Source organism: Periplaneta americana, chromosome 15 (assembly GCF_040183065.1).
Source record: "Periplaneta americana isolate PAMFEO1 chromosome 15, P.americana_PAMFEO1_priV1, whole genome shotgun sequence".
Lineage (NCBI taxonomy): Eukaryota > Metazoa > Arthropoda > Insecta > Blattodea > Blattidae > Periplaneta > Periplaneta americana.
Window position 1 is genome coordinate 5,976,623 of NC_091131.1, and position 18,625 is coordinate 5,995,247.

Sequence of the window (18,625 nt, forward strand, 5' to 3'; positions counted from 1 at the left end):
GTTCAATAATAGCGAATCAACATCCGATAAGGGCACAAATACCCACAAAATGTTATGCTATGCATTCCACACATATCACAGAGTATTTTAAAGATTTTTTTTCACCAAAAAATACCATCCTCTCCCCTTAAAGGAGAAGACAAAAATCAGGGGACCGAAAATTTGTTTGACGTTCGTATTAACCTAATATTGTCGGACCATCGGATCTATGCCCCTTCAGCGCTGTCGTCGTTCTTAGAAAAGTTAACGCCTCTACTCACCCCATTCCACCCGTTTCTCTCCCACTACGTCAAACAGCAGGCCACGAACCTTGTCGAATAGGGATGTTGCCAAACTTCCGTCAAACAGTGTCATGTCTCTTGAATATTGCTTATAATACTGTAAGGTTAATTATTACTTATTCATAATTTAATTTAAGTAGGTCTAATGACGCTGATTGACTTATGCAAAATGCTATTACTTGCTTAATAATATTTCTTTCACCACTCTGTGCTACAGTATTCATGTTGAGTTGACAACACTGGACTGCAAGTGCAAATAAACTGTCCCGCAAGAAGGCTCAAAATTGTGAGTAGTGGGGGAGAGAAAGAGAGAGGGGTAGAAAAGAGAGAAATAGGAATACAGGGGGAGAAATGAATTGCCGAGGCTGAAAAGGAATTAAGGTTCAGTTCGCATATCTTACAGGGGCACAGATCCGATGGTGGGACTATAAAAATCCATTAAAATCACTGTATTTGAGCCAGGACCTGCAAAATTGTTCATATTAAGAAGGTATTCGTCTTAACCAAGTTCGTATCAACGAGGATTTACTAGTTACTGTTTCATGATTGAGATTCATGCATTGTACATACAGGCCAGTCGTCACAGAATGTGTTGTCCTGGGGCAGGTAGCCACAGCAGGTGGTCACCTCGAAGCCGAAGCGGTCCATGTAGACGGGCTTCTCGCCATCCTCGTCCTCCTGTCCTCCCACGTAGCTCTCCTGCTCCTGCTGCTTCTTGCCCAGGGCAGCGTTGTGGAGGTGCATCTTTGCCAGTTCTTCCCCCAGCTGCCTTGAATAGCGCGTCAGCCCCTTCATGTCCAGATACTCGAGCACGAGGACTGCGCCCCCTTCAGGATTGTCCAGCACGTGCAGGGGCTTGGGGACGTGCAATGTATTCGTTTCAGCAATAGCTTTCAGTGAGACGCTCTCTCCGTCGAACATCTCTCTAGCCTAGAACGTAAGAATCTTGCATAGTTGTCATTGTTCAGAAATTATCCTTTGGCCATATAATAATTTACTGTGTTATTTACAGAAGGGAGACTCCCCCACTGCAAAAACATTCTACCCTCTGCTCATACACTGCTTATCCTAGCCAGAAAGGATCAATTCCTCCCTTCTCCCCCTGGTATTCTCCAAGAAACGAATTGGGTAATAGTATATGGGTCATTTGCAAAATTTGTATAACAAATGGATGATTGAGAACGTCAAAATTAAAGTACTATTTAGTGCATATTCTGCATGTATTAATATAGTGCAATGTCTCTGCCATAGTAATCAGCCACTGTACACTCACCTTGCTTTACAGCACTGTTTTGAATGATGTAACAGACATGATGGAGTAACAGATCTGGCAGGTAACAGACATGACAAAGCAAACATAAGCATGTGCGAACCTAAAATGTTTTTGCTTAAAAATCTTCAAAATAGCAACTTAACTACTGGACACGTGTACTATTATGTCCTCTTGATCTTGACTTTATATGTTGTTATTTGTGGTAAACACAACACAAACAGATCTGACAGAGTAAAAATGCACGCTTAGACTAAAACATAAAGCAAGAGTATGACACACAATCTCGCCAAATCAAAATGGGTGAACATAGCAGTACAATCAAAATGACTCTTTGTGCATCATCTTAGCTTGTGCTGACATCTGTGGGATTTCTTTTTCAACTGTGTATCCATAGGAACAGAATAGTGTAACAGACCTGACTGGCTTACTGGACTAGAGTAATTATGCAATAATATTTAAGAAAATATAAAACTCAGACATAAATGAAGAAGTTCAGGTAATACCAAATGTTTCTTTGATTTTTTTCTCAATTACATTATTAAACAAACCTTTATCTGGACATAATCTGCTCCATTTTAAAAACTTAACTAGTATGGACACTGCATTTTAGCTGTCACTATGAGAATTTTATTTTATTCTCGTGAAATATTTCACATGAAGGAAATAATTCTTGTGACGTTCACTACATTAGTATTGAAACTACTCACTGTTAGGAATTTATAACTCTATCGTTATAAATGCAATAATGGGAAGGGTAAGAATTGACGGACGTCATTTGTTATACAAATTCTGCAAATGACCCACATACAAACTTTCACTTATTGTTATTATTACAGCAGCAGCAGCTGCTGCGTAGTAAGTGAGTGAGTAAGTAAGTAAGTAAGTAGTAGTATGATATATTTTTCCCCCCAATGCCACCAGATTGTCTTTCGACACTTCTGGTCTTCTCTCTTGGCAATAACTTAGTTGTAACCCACTTCTGAGGTTGGTTACCTGCAGGGGCGTATTTTGCGGGCTACCGGGGCTACCAGCGGTAGCCCAAGGAAATTACAAAAGAAAAAGTTTATAATATAACATAATGTAATAATTTTGTATTATTAGTTTTACCATAGTAATTAAAATTAAAGTAATTGTTAGATATATTTTGTGTAATAATAGGGTCAGCGGTAGCCCAAACCCTTTAACCAGTATACGCCACTGGTCACCTGGAAGGCAGAGTTACATACTCCGATGATATGATAGGATGATCATGATTATGTGGCACCAGAAAACATAAAAATTACGTAATATATAAATGGCTGCACCCTTGAGCTTCAATTCCATGAAGATGTCTGAAATTTAAACTTAACCTAAATTCCAGATCATAGACCAACATAAGAATAATCCCTTTTATGGGGGTGGGGGGGTGACGGTTGAAATTTTGGTAATTTTCGGTCTGCTGTGGCTGCTGAAATATACAACCAGCATCGTGCTTTTTACCCATCATTTGTAAGAAGAGGAAATTCATAGTGAAACATAGTGGGACACATGTTGTCAGCAAATAGCTGGATACACTACGAAGATAGATCAGTGAAAAATCACATTTTTGTTTTCTTGTAAAAATTGAATCATCAATCTCTTATTTATACGTTCAGCAATTTGTAATGCTCTGCAGCGCTCTAAATCATAAAAATTACGCAATATATATATGGCTGCACCCTTAAACTTCAATTCCATGCAAATTTTACAAGCTGTTTTCTCGCACTTTTTTTCTGCACATTTCGTCAAGTTCGAAGTGTAAAGACTTAATTAGCTAGGCATCAGTCCTGATACGAACCCAATCGAAAATATCTGGTCCTTTGTTACGATGAAATTAAAGAAATTCCACATTACCACTGAAGTTGGGCTCACAGAATAATTGATAAATAAGTGACAAAGAGACAATGCAATTCAGGAGTCCTTCAGAAATCTTATGCATAGCATGCCAAAGAGACTTGAAATGCTTACTCACAAATGGCATTTAGTGAACCTGCAGATTCATTGCCGTCCTCACATAAATCTGCCATCAGTTCCTAACGTGAGGAAGATTAATCCAGTTCCTAGCATCATATATCACCTCCCTCAAATTCATTTTAATATTATCCTCCCATCTACGTCTCGGCCTCCCCAAAGGTCTTTTATCCTCAGGTCCTCCAACTAACACATTATATGCGTTTTTGAATTCACCTATATGAGTTATATGTACTGCCCATCTCAACTATCTGGATTTAATGTTACTAATTAAGTTATGTAAAGAATACAGGTGTACACTTCTGCATTATGTAACTTTCTCCATTGTCATGTAACTTCATTCCTCTTAACACCAAGTATTTTTCTAAGCACCCTATTCTCTAACACCCTTAGCTTCTGTTCCTCTCTCAAAGTGAGAGTCCAAGTTTCACAACCATAAAGAACAACTGGTAATATAACTGTTTTATAAATTTTAACTTTCAGCTTTCTTGAAAGCAGATTAAATGATAAAAGCTTCTCAATCAAATAATAGCAGGCATTTCCCATATTTATTCTGCGTTTAATTTTCTCCCAAGTGTAATTTATATTGTTACTGTTGCTCCAAGATATTTGTATTTTTCCATATTTTCAAATCATAAATTTCCAATTTTTATATTTCCATTTCGTACAATATTTTGGTCACGAGACATAATGATATGTTTTGTCTTTTCAGAATTTGCTTCCAAACAATATCTCTTTACTTGCTTCGAGTAAGATTCCCATGTTTTCCCTAAGAGTGTGTAGAGTTTCTCCTAACATACCACATTATCTGCATAGACAAGCAGCTGATGTAATCCGTTCAATTCCAGACCATCTCTGTTTTCCTGGACTTTCCTAATGGCATATTCTAGAGCAAAGTTAAAAAGCAAAGGCGACAACACAACTCCTTTCTTTATCCCGCAGTGAATTGGAAAAGTGCCAACCTATATTGACTTTGCTGAAATGCTTACCAAGACAAAGGAATGGATACAAAATATTAACATGTATAATTATTATTATTATTATTATTATTATCATCATCATAGATCACGCATTATGTAACTGTATTCCATTTTAAAAATAAAAGATTTATGCAAATAATTTATTATATTTAATCTAATAATCTGCCCATGTCTGTATACCCCTTACATTCTTAGCATTTAGTGTCAACAAATCTGATGTCTAATCACAACACAGCTGCAGTGCTGCTAAGCAGTAAGGAAATAAAAGAAACACACTATATATCCCAATCATATTCTTTACTTATCACATCAGTAAGATGAGCTCCTCTGCTTCTGCATTATCATACCCTTCAAGAATTTAGAGCAATCTGATCACGTATACTCTAATTTGAAAGGAGGCAGCACAATCAGAGTCAATTAGCACCAGTTTATCTGCTGTTACTAAAATACAGACAGCAACTACTTTAACCTCTCAGCACAATCAAACTTTCATTTCAAATTCCAAACATTTTTACAATCCCAATCATGTTCACAATAACAATCACAATAAATGCAAATCTAGTCTTTCAGGTAAGGCTCCCTGTAAAGCAGATTTAAATAATTTCAAGGGAAAAAATTGTTCCGGGACCGGGTATCAATCCCGGGACCTCTGGTTGAACGTACCAGCACTCTTACCAACTGAGCTACCCGGGAACTCCACCCGACACCGTCTCAACTTTTCCCTTCATATCCACACAACTCACGTGGGCTGACGAAACGCCAGAGACCCACATCGAGTGCACCCGGCCCCGGAACAATTTTTCCCTTGAAATTATTCAATCACAATAAATGTTTGGTGCCATTATAAGGATTCAATGAATCCGCTGTCACTTTTTTTTTCAGTTACATAACGACACTGTATCAACTAAGTACTGGGTTGTTTAGCACGATGGAATTTGTGATACCGAGATGGTATTTATTTAATTAATCTGCCAGAGTTAAGGCCATCAGGCCTTCTCTACCACAACACAAAAATACAAATACGCATGTTGAGAGAAGAAGCAAATAAGGAATAGAAATAAAATTATAGATACAAATATAAAACGCACAGGTGCAAAAATGCAAAAAGAGGGGAGTAAAAAAATATATAAACAAGTAAGAAAGTTAAGATCACAATGGGCATAAAAAGTACTAACGCAATGTACTGACTGTCTAATATATTAGTGATTAAGGAAAATGACTAAATATCTAGAAATAAATAGCTGATTGTACAAATATCAAGAGGAAGAAAACAGTAGCGAAATTATGGTTTATTTAACGACGCTCGCAACTGCAGAGGTTATATCAGCGTCGCCGGTGTACCAGAATTTTTGTCCCGCAGGAGTTCTTTTACATGCCAGTAAATCTACTGACATGAACCTGTCGTATTTAAACACTCAAATGCCATCGACCTCGGCCGGGATCGAACCCGCAACCTCGACATAGAAGGCCAGCGCTATACCAACAGAAAACAGTAACAATTTCGAAACATCTGCAATAAGTTATTATACTCAGTTTACTGCAGTGCACTCTACGCAGTAAGAAAATGCTTAATAAGTTTGTTTTTGAATACTGTTAAATTCCGACAGTCTCTGATGTCACTGGGTAGGGTATTCCACAAGCGCGACACCTAGGGTTACCACATTCTGAAATCTGAAAATGCTCACACATTGCTCTCACCATTTATATCACTTCTGCGGCTTCTGTATATTTATCACTAGACTTAATTTTCTTTAACAATTCCTTGTTAGTATACAAATAGTCAAACATAAGTTTGCATGTGAAATACAGTAAAACCTCGATAAGACGCGCCCGCTTATTACGCTATCCCGTGTAATACGCTTTTTTTGTCCGGTCCCTGCACATTTCATATATAACGCCTTTATGAAATACTCCGTTTGTTGCACTCAAGTCCCGCATAATACGCTGTTTTTGTGGAATATGTTCGATGTAATTTTCACCAATGTACTGTAACAGCAATGAATCATTTTGGCCATTGAACTCACTGGTGCCATTAACCTGAAAAGTATTGGTATTCGACCCTTTACCTGCGCATTTAAATCTTCATACTATAGGTTCGTTCCAACAAGCGGTTCATGGATCAGTTCATGTACGGTGGACTCTCATCTAAAAATAGTTCTTTTTTTTTTTAATTATTAATGTATGTACGTTATTTGCATGTTGAAATTGTAATTTCCATTCCCTTTCTTTTTGGCGAAAATTTAAATTAAATCTCTAGTTTTATTATTCGTCTGTACTGTCACTTTTCATCTTTAACCTCAATGATGTGAACAGTCGATCATGTCTTTCTTCAGTATCCAGGAGATGTTGGTGAGCTTATGCGCATGCGCGTCTCGCGTACTCTTCCGTACATGCCTCAATCCGCGGACTATTTCTGACCGTTCCGAACCCGTGTCAAAAGCTTGTTGGAACGCCCGACTGCAGTACATGTTTCCGGTTCAGGACTGGTTCGGATTGTGTTGGAACGCTTTTTTTGTACTGCGCATGCTCACGATGGTTACGGACGGTTCCTGACTGCTGTTGGAACGAACCTTATACAATACCTCACCCACTTGTTACGCTCTCTTATTTGACCCTTTACCTGCGCAGCTTACAGTTACAATAATCCACCCTCTTGCTAATCCTCTCTCTCTCTCAAACAACATTCCTCACTCGGCCGTAATAAAATTCTGGAAATTTTTGCTGGTCAGTTTGTAGTGTATTGAAGTGTATGTGAGTGTGATTACAATGAATGTTAAACGAAAAGCCTTTCTGTGTCGGAACAATTGGAATCTTACGAAAGTACGATGAAAACAGTACTCTTAATCAGAAACAACTATCTGATTCATTAGGAATCCCATCATCAACATTAATAACGATAATAAAAAATCGCGACTCAATCACTGCAGCTGCGAGGTCGGGAGGGTGTAAGCGCAAAAGTGTGAAGTGTGGTAAACATGAGGACTTGGAGAACACGCACACGGCAAACAGCTATAAAGGACTCTTTTCGAAAGAATTAAGTACACTACATACATACAGTATCGTAAATGTCTTTGATGTACAGTACAGTAATTACATAATGGAGTAATACTGTATTACTTTTCATGAATCATGTATTTCAATAAATAAAAATGCTAATAGATACTGTATATAAGTCAAAATTAGTATACCCGCCTAATACGCGGTCCCGGTTAATACGCAGTTTACACCCGGTCCCTTGAACAGCGTCTTATCGGGGTTTTACTGTATCTTAAATTAAATTTCACTAAACAAGTCCTTTCTCAGAATCGATGGTAAGTCACATCCATGAAATTTAATAACATACTTGCTAAGTCCACTGGTATTTACAGCTAACAAAATAAAAGATGTAGGCTATCTGGATCAACAGCATTTACACGTTTAACAATCACACACATGGCAATACGTTTCTCATAACTCACAGCTACACAAGACCAAACGAAACAAAAATGAATAAATAATACCAGTACTTCAATATGAGAAAATGCAGACAAATTAAAGATTTCCAAAAATGTATGCGGACGGCTGTTTTATTATCAAAAGGTGAACATGTCCACATAAATGCTGGCTTATGGTAACCCTAGGGATAACGAGATTGTGTATGATGATGAATACAATGATGGCTTACATGTTAGTATGGCTAGTATGCGGCTATTTTGCGTGCATGTCTAGAGATTGTGATACGATGATAGGTAAGTGGAAGAGGAGAACTAGAGAATAAAGGCCCATTCACAATGAAAATTAAACATAAACATAACGTAAGCATAAAACCTTGTGTCCATGTTATTTAATGAAAGCATTCATAATTAATTACATAAGCATAAACTTAATCTTAATCATAAGACGTTAACATGAAAGTCTGCAAACTCCAAACTTTCATGCTTATGTTTGTGCGATTTGGAAACAGCACACAAGCGGAAAGCGTGTTTTCACTTTTTGTTTAACATCTCATGGGCTTTGCCTACAGGCAATATTTTGATCTATTGGCCGTGATGATAGCTAGGCGCGCAACATGGAATCATATGACGAAAAATTGATTATTTTACATCTCCGTTTCTTTGATTTCAAGTATTGAAAGCCATATACTGATGCCATTGTAGTTATTAGAAACATAAATTGAATAGCTACATCGTCAGTCATTGTGCAATTCTCCATTTTTATGTAATAGATTCTGTAGTTTTGTTGATTCGGTATGTTTGTCTCCACACACGTGTTATGTTTACGTTATGTTTAATTTTAATTGTGAATGGGCCTTGGCTACTTAAGTTTGTGGCATATGTTTATGTGCTTATGTTAATGTTTACGTTATGTTTAATTTTCATTGTGAATGAGCCTTAAGAATTTCTATGTTCATTAAGTCATAGCCAGTTTAGAGTTTGGGAGGATGGGGTAATTTGGTCAGTGCAATGGACATCGCAGACGAAGCAAACACAAGAATTATGAAGATATTGTAATTACACCACTGTTGAAAATCATACACAGATCTGCAAAAAGGGGTGGCCATACTCCTCAGCTAATTATATTATTAGTGAGGATTCGCCATAAATTACCTGGCATTTCCCTTACAGTTGAGGAAAACATAGGGAAAAAAATCCATCCAGGTAATCAGCCCAAGTGGGAATCGAACCCATGCCCGAGTGCAACTCTGGATCAGTAGGCAAGCATATTACTGCCTGAGCTATGTCTATGGCAGCGTAATCAATGCTTACGACATGATAAAGTCCAAGTACTATGTGAACAAAGTATTGGAACCATACTTTGCCTTGCTGACAGAGGAAAATAACAAAACGTGCCTATTTCCACCAGGACAGTATAATGGCCCGTACCCACACCATTTTATGCAGGTGCTTCAAAATGACAATTAGATTTAACTGTGTATGATTTTCAACAGTGGAGTAAAACAAAACAAAAAAAAGTGTACAGAAACAATTCGTGTACTACTGAAATGATGGGAAGCCATAAAATATTGAAGCCGAATTACAGCAAATGTTTCAAACTTTTGTTTGCAGGGGTCAGTTGTGTTTGGGTGAGACCTGCAATAACTTCACTCAAAATTATGGAAATAAAACGTTTTCAATACATTTACATTTAATATCCTGGCTGCAAAAGGGCATCTGTCGAATACAGGGGGGAGAGCCATTAATCCTCCCCATTGAAGGCCTTAAGGAACCAACCTGGACAAATACCGTAAAATGGGGTGAATAGGATCAGTGGGGGTGAATAGGATCAAAACTTTATTCTTGGTTATAAAGTTTGTTATAAACTGTACTTGAGCGGGATCACAGTCATTGGTTACTATTATTGTTCTAGTAAGCAATGACTGTCTTTCCGCTCAATTGCAGTTTATAACAAACTTTATAACCAAGAATAAAGTTTTGATCCTATTCACCCCCACTGATCCTATTCACCCCATTTTACGGTACCCAATGTCCCATCCCTACCTTCCCGTGGTGCAGCTGTTAGTAAGCATAATTTTACAAGCTGAACTAAAGGGAGGGGCTGCACCGCCGCTGGGTCTGGTAGAACTTTTGATCGGTGGAATAAATGATAAATATCATAATAATTATACCAAATAACCCTGCCATGAAACGTTATGATCAGGATGGTAATCAGTTCGCAGAGGTAATTAAGTGACAACACACATTGCCTACGTTAAAGACAGACATTTATTTAAAATAAACCAAATAATGGCGTCACCAGAATATATATATGTCACAGCGTAATGTTAAACCCAACTGGTTACCTTACATGAATGGTAATTCCTCTTTGTTGGCATCCATCTTCTCGACTCACCTCACTCATAACCAATACTTAACACACATATAATCGTTACACTGAAAATGGACACCCCTCACACGTCACACAACAATGAAAGCCTCCATTTTGAATTCCATACTCGTACAAAGTTTATTGGTGAAATCTCTAAGTAAAACGTTCCAGAATAAGGCAATAAAACTTCTAGTAGCCCGTGGTTGACTATTAGTTACATCACAGCTTGAGACACCAGAACAGCAAATAAAATACCGATCGGTATTTAAACAGAGTTGACTGCCCGATAGCTAAGCAGAAAATCGAATCCAGTTCAATATAGGTAGCACATCTAATGACTGAGTATAAGTTCCCGACCTTGGGAGTAAACGTTGCCATCCTCTATCAGTCTTTCTTCCACGATCCAATCGTAGGTTCCCGCAACAATGTGTACGTAACTGAAACTGTCGAACACTCCCGGTCTGTACGCTGCCCACCACCAGACAGACGCTACTCTAAAAAAATCACTCTTCCGCGATCCTATCACAGGTTCCCTCCACAACGTGTACACATGCAGCTAGCACGGCGCCCACCACCAGATAGACGCTACTCTAAAACAATAACTGGCCACACAGGCAAAATATAAACTGGCGCCACCGTCTTAACCAATCAGCAAGCGCTATTCTAAAATATTAACTGCTCCCTCGATCTTAACCAATCAGCAAGCGCTATTATAAAATATTAACTGCTCTCCCGGTTTCAACTCATCACAGGTTATAGGAACAGAACCAGAGAATACGGAAAAACAGAAAGATGAGAGGAAGTAAGCCATCTATATAAAAGAAATAAGACTTAGATCAGAAAGGAACAAACTACAGGCCATCTATGAAGAGTAAGAAGAACTAGAACAAACAGAGAAAGGCATAAGGATAGAAGAAAAGGAAAGAAATGGAAAGGAAAAACTGACGTGCCAAAATATAAATGGCACAGGGCTACTCATCAATTAGCACTGGTCAGCTTGATGAGTTAATGACTGAATTTGGTATAATTTTCCTCTATTCAATACCTAATTCCCTCTTTACCCTTTCCTATCCAGTCCTCTGGCTGAACTCTTACTTTCTTCGACCCCAACGGCATTAGAGCATTCGAGGCCTAGGGGTTCATTTCCCTTTCCTTCCTCCTCTTTCTACTTTTCTGTTCCTAGTGCTGACCTGCTATGGCACTAAAATCGTCCTCCAGTGGCTTAAGGAGGGAAAGCTGGTGATCAACAAGATCTCCCAGCTAGGCCCAATGGACCCGTCGACCAACAGCAGGTGTGGTCCTCCAGACATTCTGGGGGTTGTGTGAATGAAGTAGCCACCAAAACGTTAAAATATGGTGTTCACTTAAATCGGCTACAACTTGCCATTTTCACTCCAATATGAAATGAGTACCATTAAGGTAAAATTATCCTAATCCACAGTTAATCCCCGATTTACCATGAAAATCGTCTGTAGCTGCATTTAGATTGGCAACAGGCCATGATTGTTTGGCCAAACATCTGCATAGAATTGGAATATATCAGTCCCCTAACTGCCCATTGTGCAACTCAAACCAAGAAATGGATTCGGAACACCTCAAAATCTGTGCTTCAGTGGCTGACCATGATAATATCTTTGAAAAATATTAGAGTGCAAGAGGTCAAATGACTTTATTGTCAAACGCCTGGCATTAGAAAACAACAATAACATTTAATATCCATATTAACTGACGATTAAACATTGCTTCAAAACTTGGTATAACTGGCTCTACCTGCACATAACAACTTGGCCAGCTTTGCCAAATGCCTAGACTTCCCATTAGCCTGCCCACTCAACAAGATCAGATCTTATTGATACGCACTCTATAAGCATTCTTTGTCACAATGCTGAAAGGCAGTGTGTCACTCCATACCTGTGGCTTCTTGTTGTACTTCACAAAGACTGTCCCTGAGTCCACGAGATATGCTTCCCCTTCATTTATGCAGCCACCACCTCCTTTCCCCGTTTTCTTTAGGGTGACTGTACCCAGCGCTTCCTTCAGAAGTTCGTCCATCTTGATGTCTGAAACAATAGTCCCAACTGAACAGAACAAACTAAAAACACAGCAGACTCTTAACAACCTGTTATTCTTAACAGACCACACTCTGCTTGCCAAACAAACTAAATTCAGCTTGTTTTGCTATTAGATCTATGCAAAAGATAGTAAATATCAATACCTTAAAAACAATATACTTTGCATACGTCCACTCGGTAATGAGTTTTGGAATAATATTCTGGGGAAATTCCACAGATAGTAACAGTATATTTCTATTACAAAAAAGAGTAATTAGAATAATAGTAGGTGCCAAATCTAGGGAATCGTGTAGGACTATTTTCAAAAAACTACAAATAATGCCCATGGCTTGTCAGTATATCTTTTCATTAATAGAGAGAGAGAGAGAGAGAGAGAGAAAAACTCATCCGGCCTTAATTAAGGATGACCACGAGGATCCGGAAATGAATAGCAAACAAATACAATCAATTAAATATGAATAGTGTTATAAAAGTAAAGTGTAATAATTAAGCACCATTGATTATCAATTGTAAAATAAAATCTAAGAAGATGGCTAAATTATACTGATAAAAAAAGATTTTATTTGAAATTAGCATATCCTTAATTAAGGCCTTCTGAGTGGTATAAATGAAATTGTATAATCTGCAGGGAATCTTTGAGAATTTGCGAGATGATTTTTTGAATTTCAAAAGTTGATATTGATAACTGTTTTAAAAAATGATATGTAAATTTTGGTAAAGAACTCCGAGCACCAAAAAATAAACCTGTCACTGACCAATTGAAGAGAGGGATGTTATACTTGGCACTAAGGTAGGGAATACAAGGTTCATAAATGGCCCTCTTTTCCTGATCAACCTGATGAGCTTGGTTGAGATCTCTCTCCTCATATGTAATCGTGAAAACTTTGTAACTAATTCAACAGTTCATAGCATAAATACACGTCAAAAAAATGACTTTCATACTCCATCGGCAAGTCTATTGTGCTATCAAAAAGGAGTGCGTTATATGGCAGTAAAAATTTTTAATAGCCTCCCTATTGATATAAAAAAATGCAACTCAAAACATAAAATTATTTAGGGCCAAATTAAAGAAGTACCTAATTTCTCAAGCCTTCTATTCGGTAGGTGAATTCATGACATTCAATAACACTTCATGAAATTGATACTAAAACTTTGTGCTGTACTAGTAGACTATATTGTAAATCTCGTCTGTATATATTTCATCTAAACTGTGACTATAAATTAAGATTTTATAATAGTATTACGTTTTTTGACTTGTTCCATATTCTAGCTGTAAGCAATATATGAATACCATGGAATGTTAATAAATACAATACAATACAATACAATACAAAGGTTCAAACATTGGAGTTTTCTCTGGCTACTACATTTAATCACTCGTGTTGTAATGTGACGGCATAAAAGGCTCATGAAGATATTTACATTTTTTTTTTTTAATGTGGAGGGTGTTTTTGAAGAAAATATGGAAACTTAGCAATCTGCAATATTTCACATAGAAAACTAACAAATTATTCAATTCAGTTAGGCTTAAAATAAGAGTATTGTGAAACATTTTGCCTTGCGTAAAGTTTCTGTGATTTGCAGTTTTGATTTGATTAGATGTTTCAAGCTCCCGTTTCGAACATTTATTCATTTATTGTTCATAACAGAAAACACTCTCTGCATGAGCTTTGCTGGTTGGTATGCTTACAACACAACTCATTAGTTTTTTTTTTTCTTTTTCATATAAGTTATTTCTCTTGTTTTCTGTTAATTTTATTGTATCGTAATTGTTTACATCGTAAAATCATGTTTAGCTTCTATTTAGGCCTTTATAAAATTTACAGTTATGAATTTACAATGATGCTCCTGACTTTATAAGGCCAAACTTTAACTTTTTTTCCAAACAAACTTTATTATTAATAAGGAATATTTGTAGGATATACAGTGCAAACAATCTGAATGCTGATACCTGCATGTAGGCCTACCATCTAAAGCAGGTTTTGTTATAGGATATTAGTAGGATATTAATTTTATCAATAAATAACGTTATTTAATTTAATAACCTGCATAGAATTGGAATATATCAGTCCCCTAACTCCCCATTGTGCAACTCAAACCAAGAAATGGATTCGGAACACCTCAAAATCTGTGCTTCAGTGGCTGACCATGACAATATCTTTGAAAAATATTGGAGTGCAAGAGGCCAAATGACTTTGTCAAATGCCTGGCATTAGAAAACAACAACATTTAATTTAATAAATTGTGCAATAAATTTAAAATGTCTAAAATCCCGGTTTCCCAAATGTTTCTTTAAAAAACCTGGGGAAAAACTGGTGTTTTTTTTTTTGTGAAGCTGTGAGTAGGCCTACTGGTCACAGCTCTTCTATAGCATGCGACACTGAAACTTCCAACTTGAATTTTTTCAAGTTCTTCGGTGCGGGCATCTGTGAAGAATAAGTTAGGTAATGTTGGGTTAGTTTAGGCTTTTCGTATATCTTGTGTAAAGGAATCTGTGACAGGTTAGTTTAGGTTTTTGGTAGGTATGTCTTGCATATACGAATCTGTGACAGGTTAGGTTAATTTAGGTTTCTTGTATGCCCTGCATATATTAAGTGAAGTGAAATATGAGTTTCCATTATATTTTGAAGTGTTCTACCTCTTTATTTAGTGTTTAAAAATCACTTTTAGGTTAGGCCTATCTATACCGATCAATTCTTTCCAGTTTTTATAGAGTTACCATCCGTCCGGCAAAAGGAGGACATGTCCTCTTTTTTAATCATTTTATCCTGTCCGGCAGGCATTTAAAAAAATTTTGAAATGTCCGGCATTTCGCATTTCAACTAGAATTAATATGAATATTGAACAGTGTGCAAAGAATACCTAAACAAATGGTGAAAACCTATGAAAGAATTTAACTGCTTTCAATGGTTGAAGCTGGAGAACATAAAAACATAAAATATGATGACTTATCGATATGCACTGAATTCTTACACTCTAAAAATGTCACTATTCATGATTCTAAGCTATTTTATCAATTTTATTCTGCAATGTACAAAGATATGCCAATCAAGTTAATTTTGACAAAGATTTAAGTTTAGATAAACAATGGTGCAAATTCTTCAATTCCAATAGTTCTGCGAACACTGAAACTTTCTGAGAACTCTTAAAAAATATGTTATGTCAATTCTATTTATTTATCCCAAGTCACAATGGAAGTGTTGAGAGAGTATTTTCCCTAATATCTGCTCAATGGACAAAAGAATGAAATCACATGCTAATGGAGACAGTCAGGGGTATCATTAAGGTGCAATATATGTACAATTTCAAGGGAAAAATTGTTCCGGGGCCAGGTATCGATCCCGGGACCTCTGGTTGAACGTACCAGCGCTCTACCACTGAGCTACCCGGGAACTCCACCCGACACCGTCTCAACTTTTCCCTTTATATCCACACAACTCGCGTGGGCTGACGAAACACCAGAGACCCACAACGAGTGCACACAATCTCTGTGTGACTTGGAATTGTGGTTTTCTGTTAACGTACACAGTGACGTATATATTATGCAAATCTAGTCTTTCAGGTGAAGCTCCCTGTAAAGCAGATTTGAATAATTTCAAGGGAAAAATTGTTCCGGGGCCGGGTATCGATCCCGGGACCTCGTCAGCCCACGCGAGTTGTGTGGATATAAAGGGAAAAGTTAAGACGGTGTCGGGTGGAGTTCCTGGGTAGCTCAGTGGTAGAGTGCTGGTACGTTCAACCAGAGGTCCCGGGATCGATACCCGGCCCCGGAACAATTTTTCCCTTGAAATTATTCAAATCTTCGGTTAAACGAGCGTTGAGCGGATTCTGCCGATTTTGGAATAGACACCGACGCACTTAGGTTAGGTTAGGTTAGTTTAGGCTTTTATTATCCCGTCAAGATGAAGGTGAAAGCGATTGAGTGTGATTTTTTGTTTTCTATGTTGGCAGTTCAAGTATGTCGGTGTCTATTCCAAAATCGGCGGAATCCGCTCAACGCTCGTTTCACCAAATCTTCTTTACAGGGAGCTTCACCTGAAAGACTAGATTTGCGTGCAATATATGTATTTTCAAGCACATGTCCTGTGATCAGTTCCATAGGCCTAGTTATTTGTTACAAGATATGTTGTTGTTGTAGTTTTTCTAATGCCACGCGTTTGACAATAAAGTCATTTGACCTCTTGCACTCCAATATTTCTTGTGCACAAAGTGGGCTCCACCGATAAGTAGGGTACAGATGTAATACTGATCCAGCAACTAGTGAGAAAACTGACTAAGGTGAGCCATTGTTTTTATCTTTAATTTTGTTCATACTAATTTTTAAGAAGTCCGCCTTTTTTCAGCAATGTCCTCTTATTTTAGATTCTCTGTCCTCCTATAGAATTTCTTCTCATGGCAACCCTAAGTTTTTATCTATTTTTCTAATATATTTTCAAGTCAAACGACATCCTATACGAATTCTTCACATTTAAAACTACCTTGCTTCAAAAAAATTCAGACAATTTTTCCAATCGTTTCTTCTTCAAAAAGAACTTCTGTATCGTGTGCTATAGAAAACCCCTGGCCACTTCCGAAATCACCAGAACTAGCTGTGCGCTTGTCTCACCAAGAACTTCTTTTAGGAACTCTATCTTTTAATACGACAGAAGAATGGAAGGAAGGAAGAAAATAAAAAAGCTCTACGGCAGAATTACAATAAACAGAAAATTTAAAAGGGCAATTAGACATTCGTTCCATGAAGAAACACAATTTAACTAAATATGGGGATTCCATTTTACTTTGAAAAAATTGGAAGGGCAGATTAACTTAGGCTTTACTCTAGAATTAGATTTACAATTATTTTACCAGTTCCAAATTTCACATACACATAAAGAGGCCTAGTCTGAGAAGAAGACATATTACTGAACATAAGTAGAGTACTTCATGACTATATGGAACATTCAGAATGAAAAGAAAACTATGAAGAAAATTACTTTGCAATCAAATAAGAGTTGCTGCAACTGGAGTCTACCGGTGTACCACTACGTAAGCGAGAGCTCTATAGGAGCGAATGAATGGGGAATACACATGCGGATGTTCGTGACTACACTACAAAGTATTGAACTCGTGAAGGTATGACTTATAGTTTTGTAAGCGTATAATTTTTTTTTTTTTTTTTTTTTTTTAATATTGATTGGACGGAGAGTCGGGCGTTATCCTCGGAATCACAAATTGACCTAAGAGAAGTGAAGTAATTGTACAATATTTTTAATGAAACGCCAAAATACTAAAAAGTCACAAGATGATAATATATCAGGATGAGGAACCTTTCCTTTTTACCTAGGTCTACACTTTTTCTTTAGGCTTTTCTTAAGATAACAAAATATCAAGTTTCAAATAGTTTATTTCAAAATACGGTAATATAAATTACTATATACACATTTGACAGAATATAAGGTTACATTACATGGCGTACAGTTTGGTCTAATTGAAGCTTGTGGGTTAGGAATTAGACTAATTCAGTTTTTCCAAAATAAACTGCAGAACTCTCTATATCGAAATTGAAATAATAGGCTGGCCTTTATTCCACAAACGAAATTTTAATTTCACTTAAAGTAGGTAAGTGAATATACACATTTCAAATGAACACATGCAATAAGCTATATTATTTCCGTAATAAATTTAACTTTGATAAAGTGAAAATATAACACTCCAACTTCTCATTTATATGTATATTTGAAGGACAGAAAAATAATGTAATTATTTCTACTAAATTGATTCTTCGGTTTACATGATACTTAAAACCTTTCTTTTTAAGATCTGGCTATTCAAATAACTACAAAAGTAACTTACTTTCAGTTATACAGCAACATATCCTTCACGTTTGACGTTTCCTACTTCGACGAAGAAAAAAAAAAATAAAAGTCCGGCAGGTTATACAAAATCAAACCGCATACCTGCAACTTGCACACTGCCACGGCCCGTCTAATACTGCTCAGTTCAACGTGTTCAGTAAACCACTGCAACTGAGATACCTTTGTTATATGCTAGTTCAGCAATAGAATGATAATCGTAAACTAGGATCGTGATGTACACGAGGAATGCGGCTGTTTCCTTATCTTTCTTAATTCTCTGGAGACTATTAATTTGGAGTTTCCACTTTTTGTAGTCGAAATGTCCGAAGCCTATGATTATCAGAGTTAGAAAGTTATGCGTAAAAATGCATGTCATAATTAAAAAAAATTA

The 18,625-nt window shown here is 37.0% G+C and overlaps 1 protein-coding gene across 1 annotated transcript in view; it reads right to left on the reverse strand.

Moving 5' to 3' along the window:
- Positions 1-18,408, reverse strand: part of LOC138715804 (ketosamine-3-kinase-like) — a 34,066-nt gene extending 15,658 nt beyond the window's left edge. The window contains exons 1-3 of the mRNA XM_069848891.1: positions 18,233-18,408; positions 12,240-12,388; positions 852-1,211 (exon numbers count right to left, since the gene is read on the reverse strand). Of these exons, the coding sequence (XP_069704992.1) occupies positions 852-1,211; positions 12,240-12,380 (501 nt within the window). The 5' untranslated portion in view covers positions 12,381-12,388; positions 18,233-18,408. The remainder of the gene's footprint in view (positions 1-851; positions 1,212-12,239; positions 12,389-18,232) is intronic.
- Between the last annotated feature and the right edge of the window lie 217 nt (positions 18,409-18,625).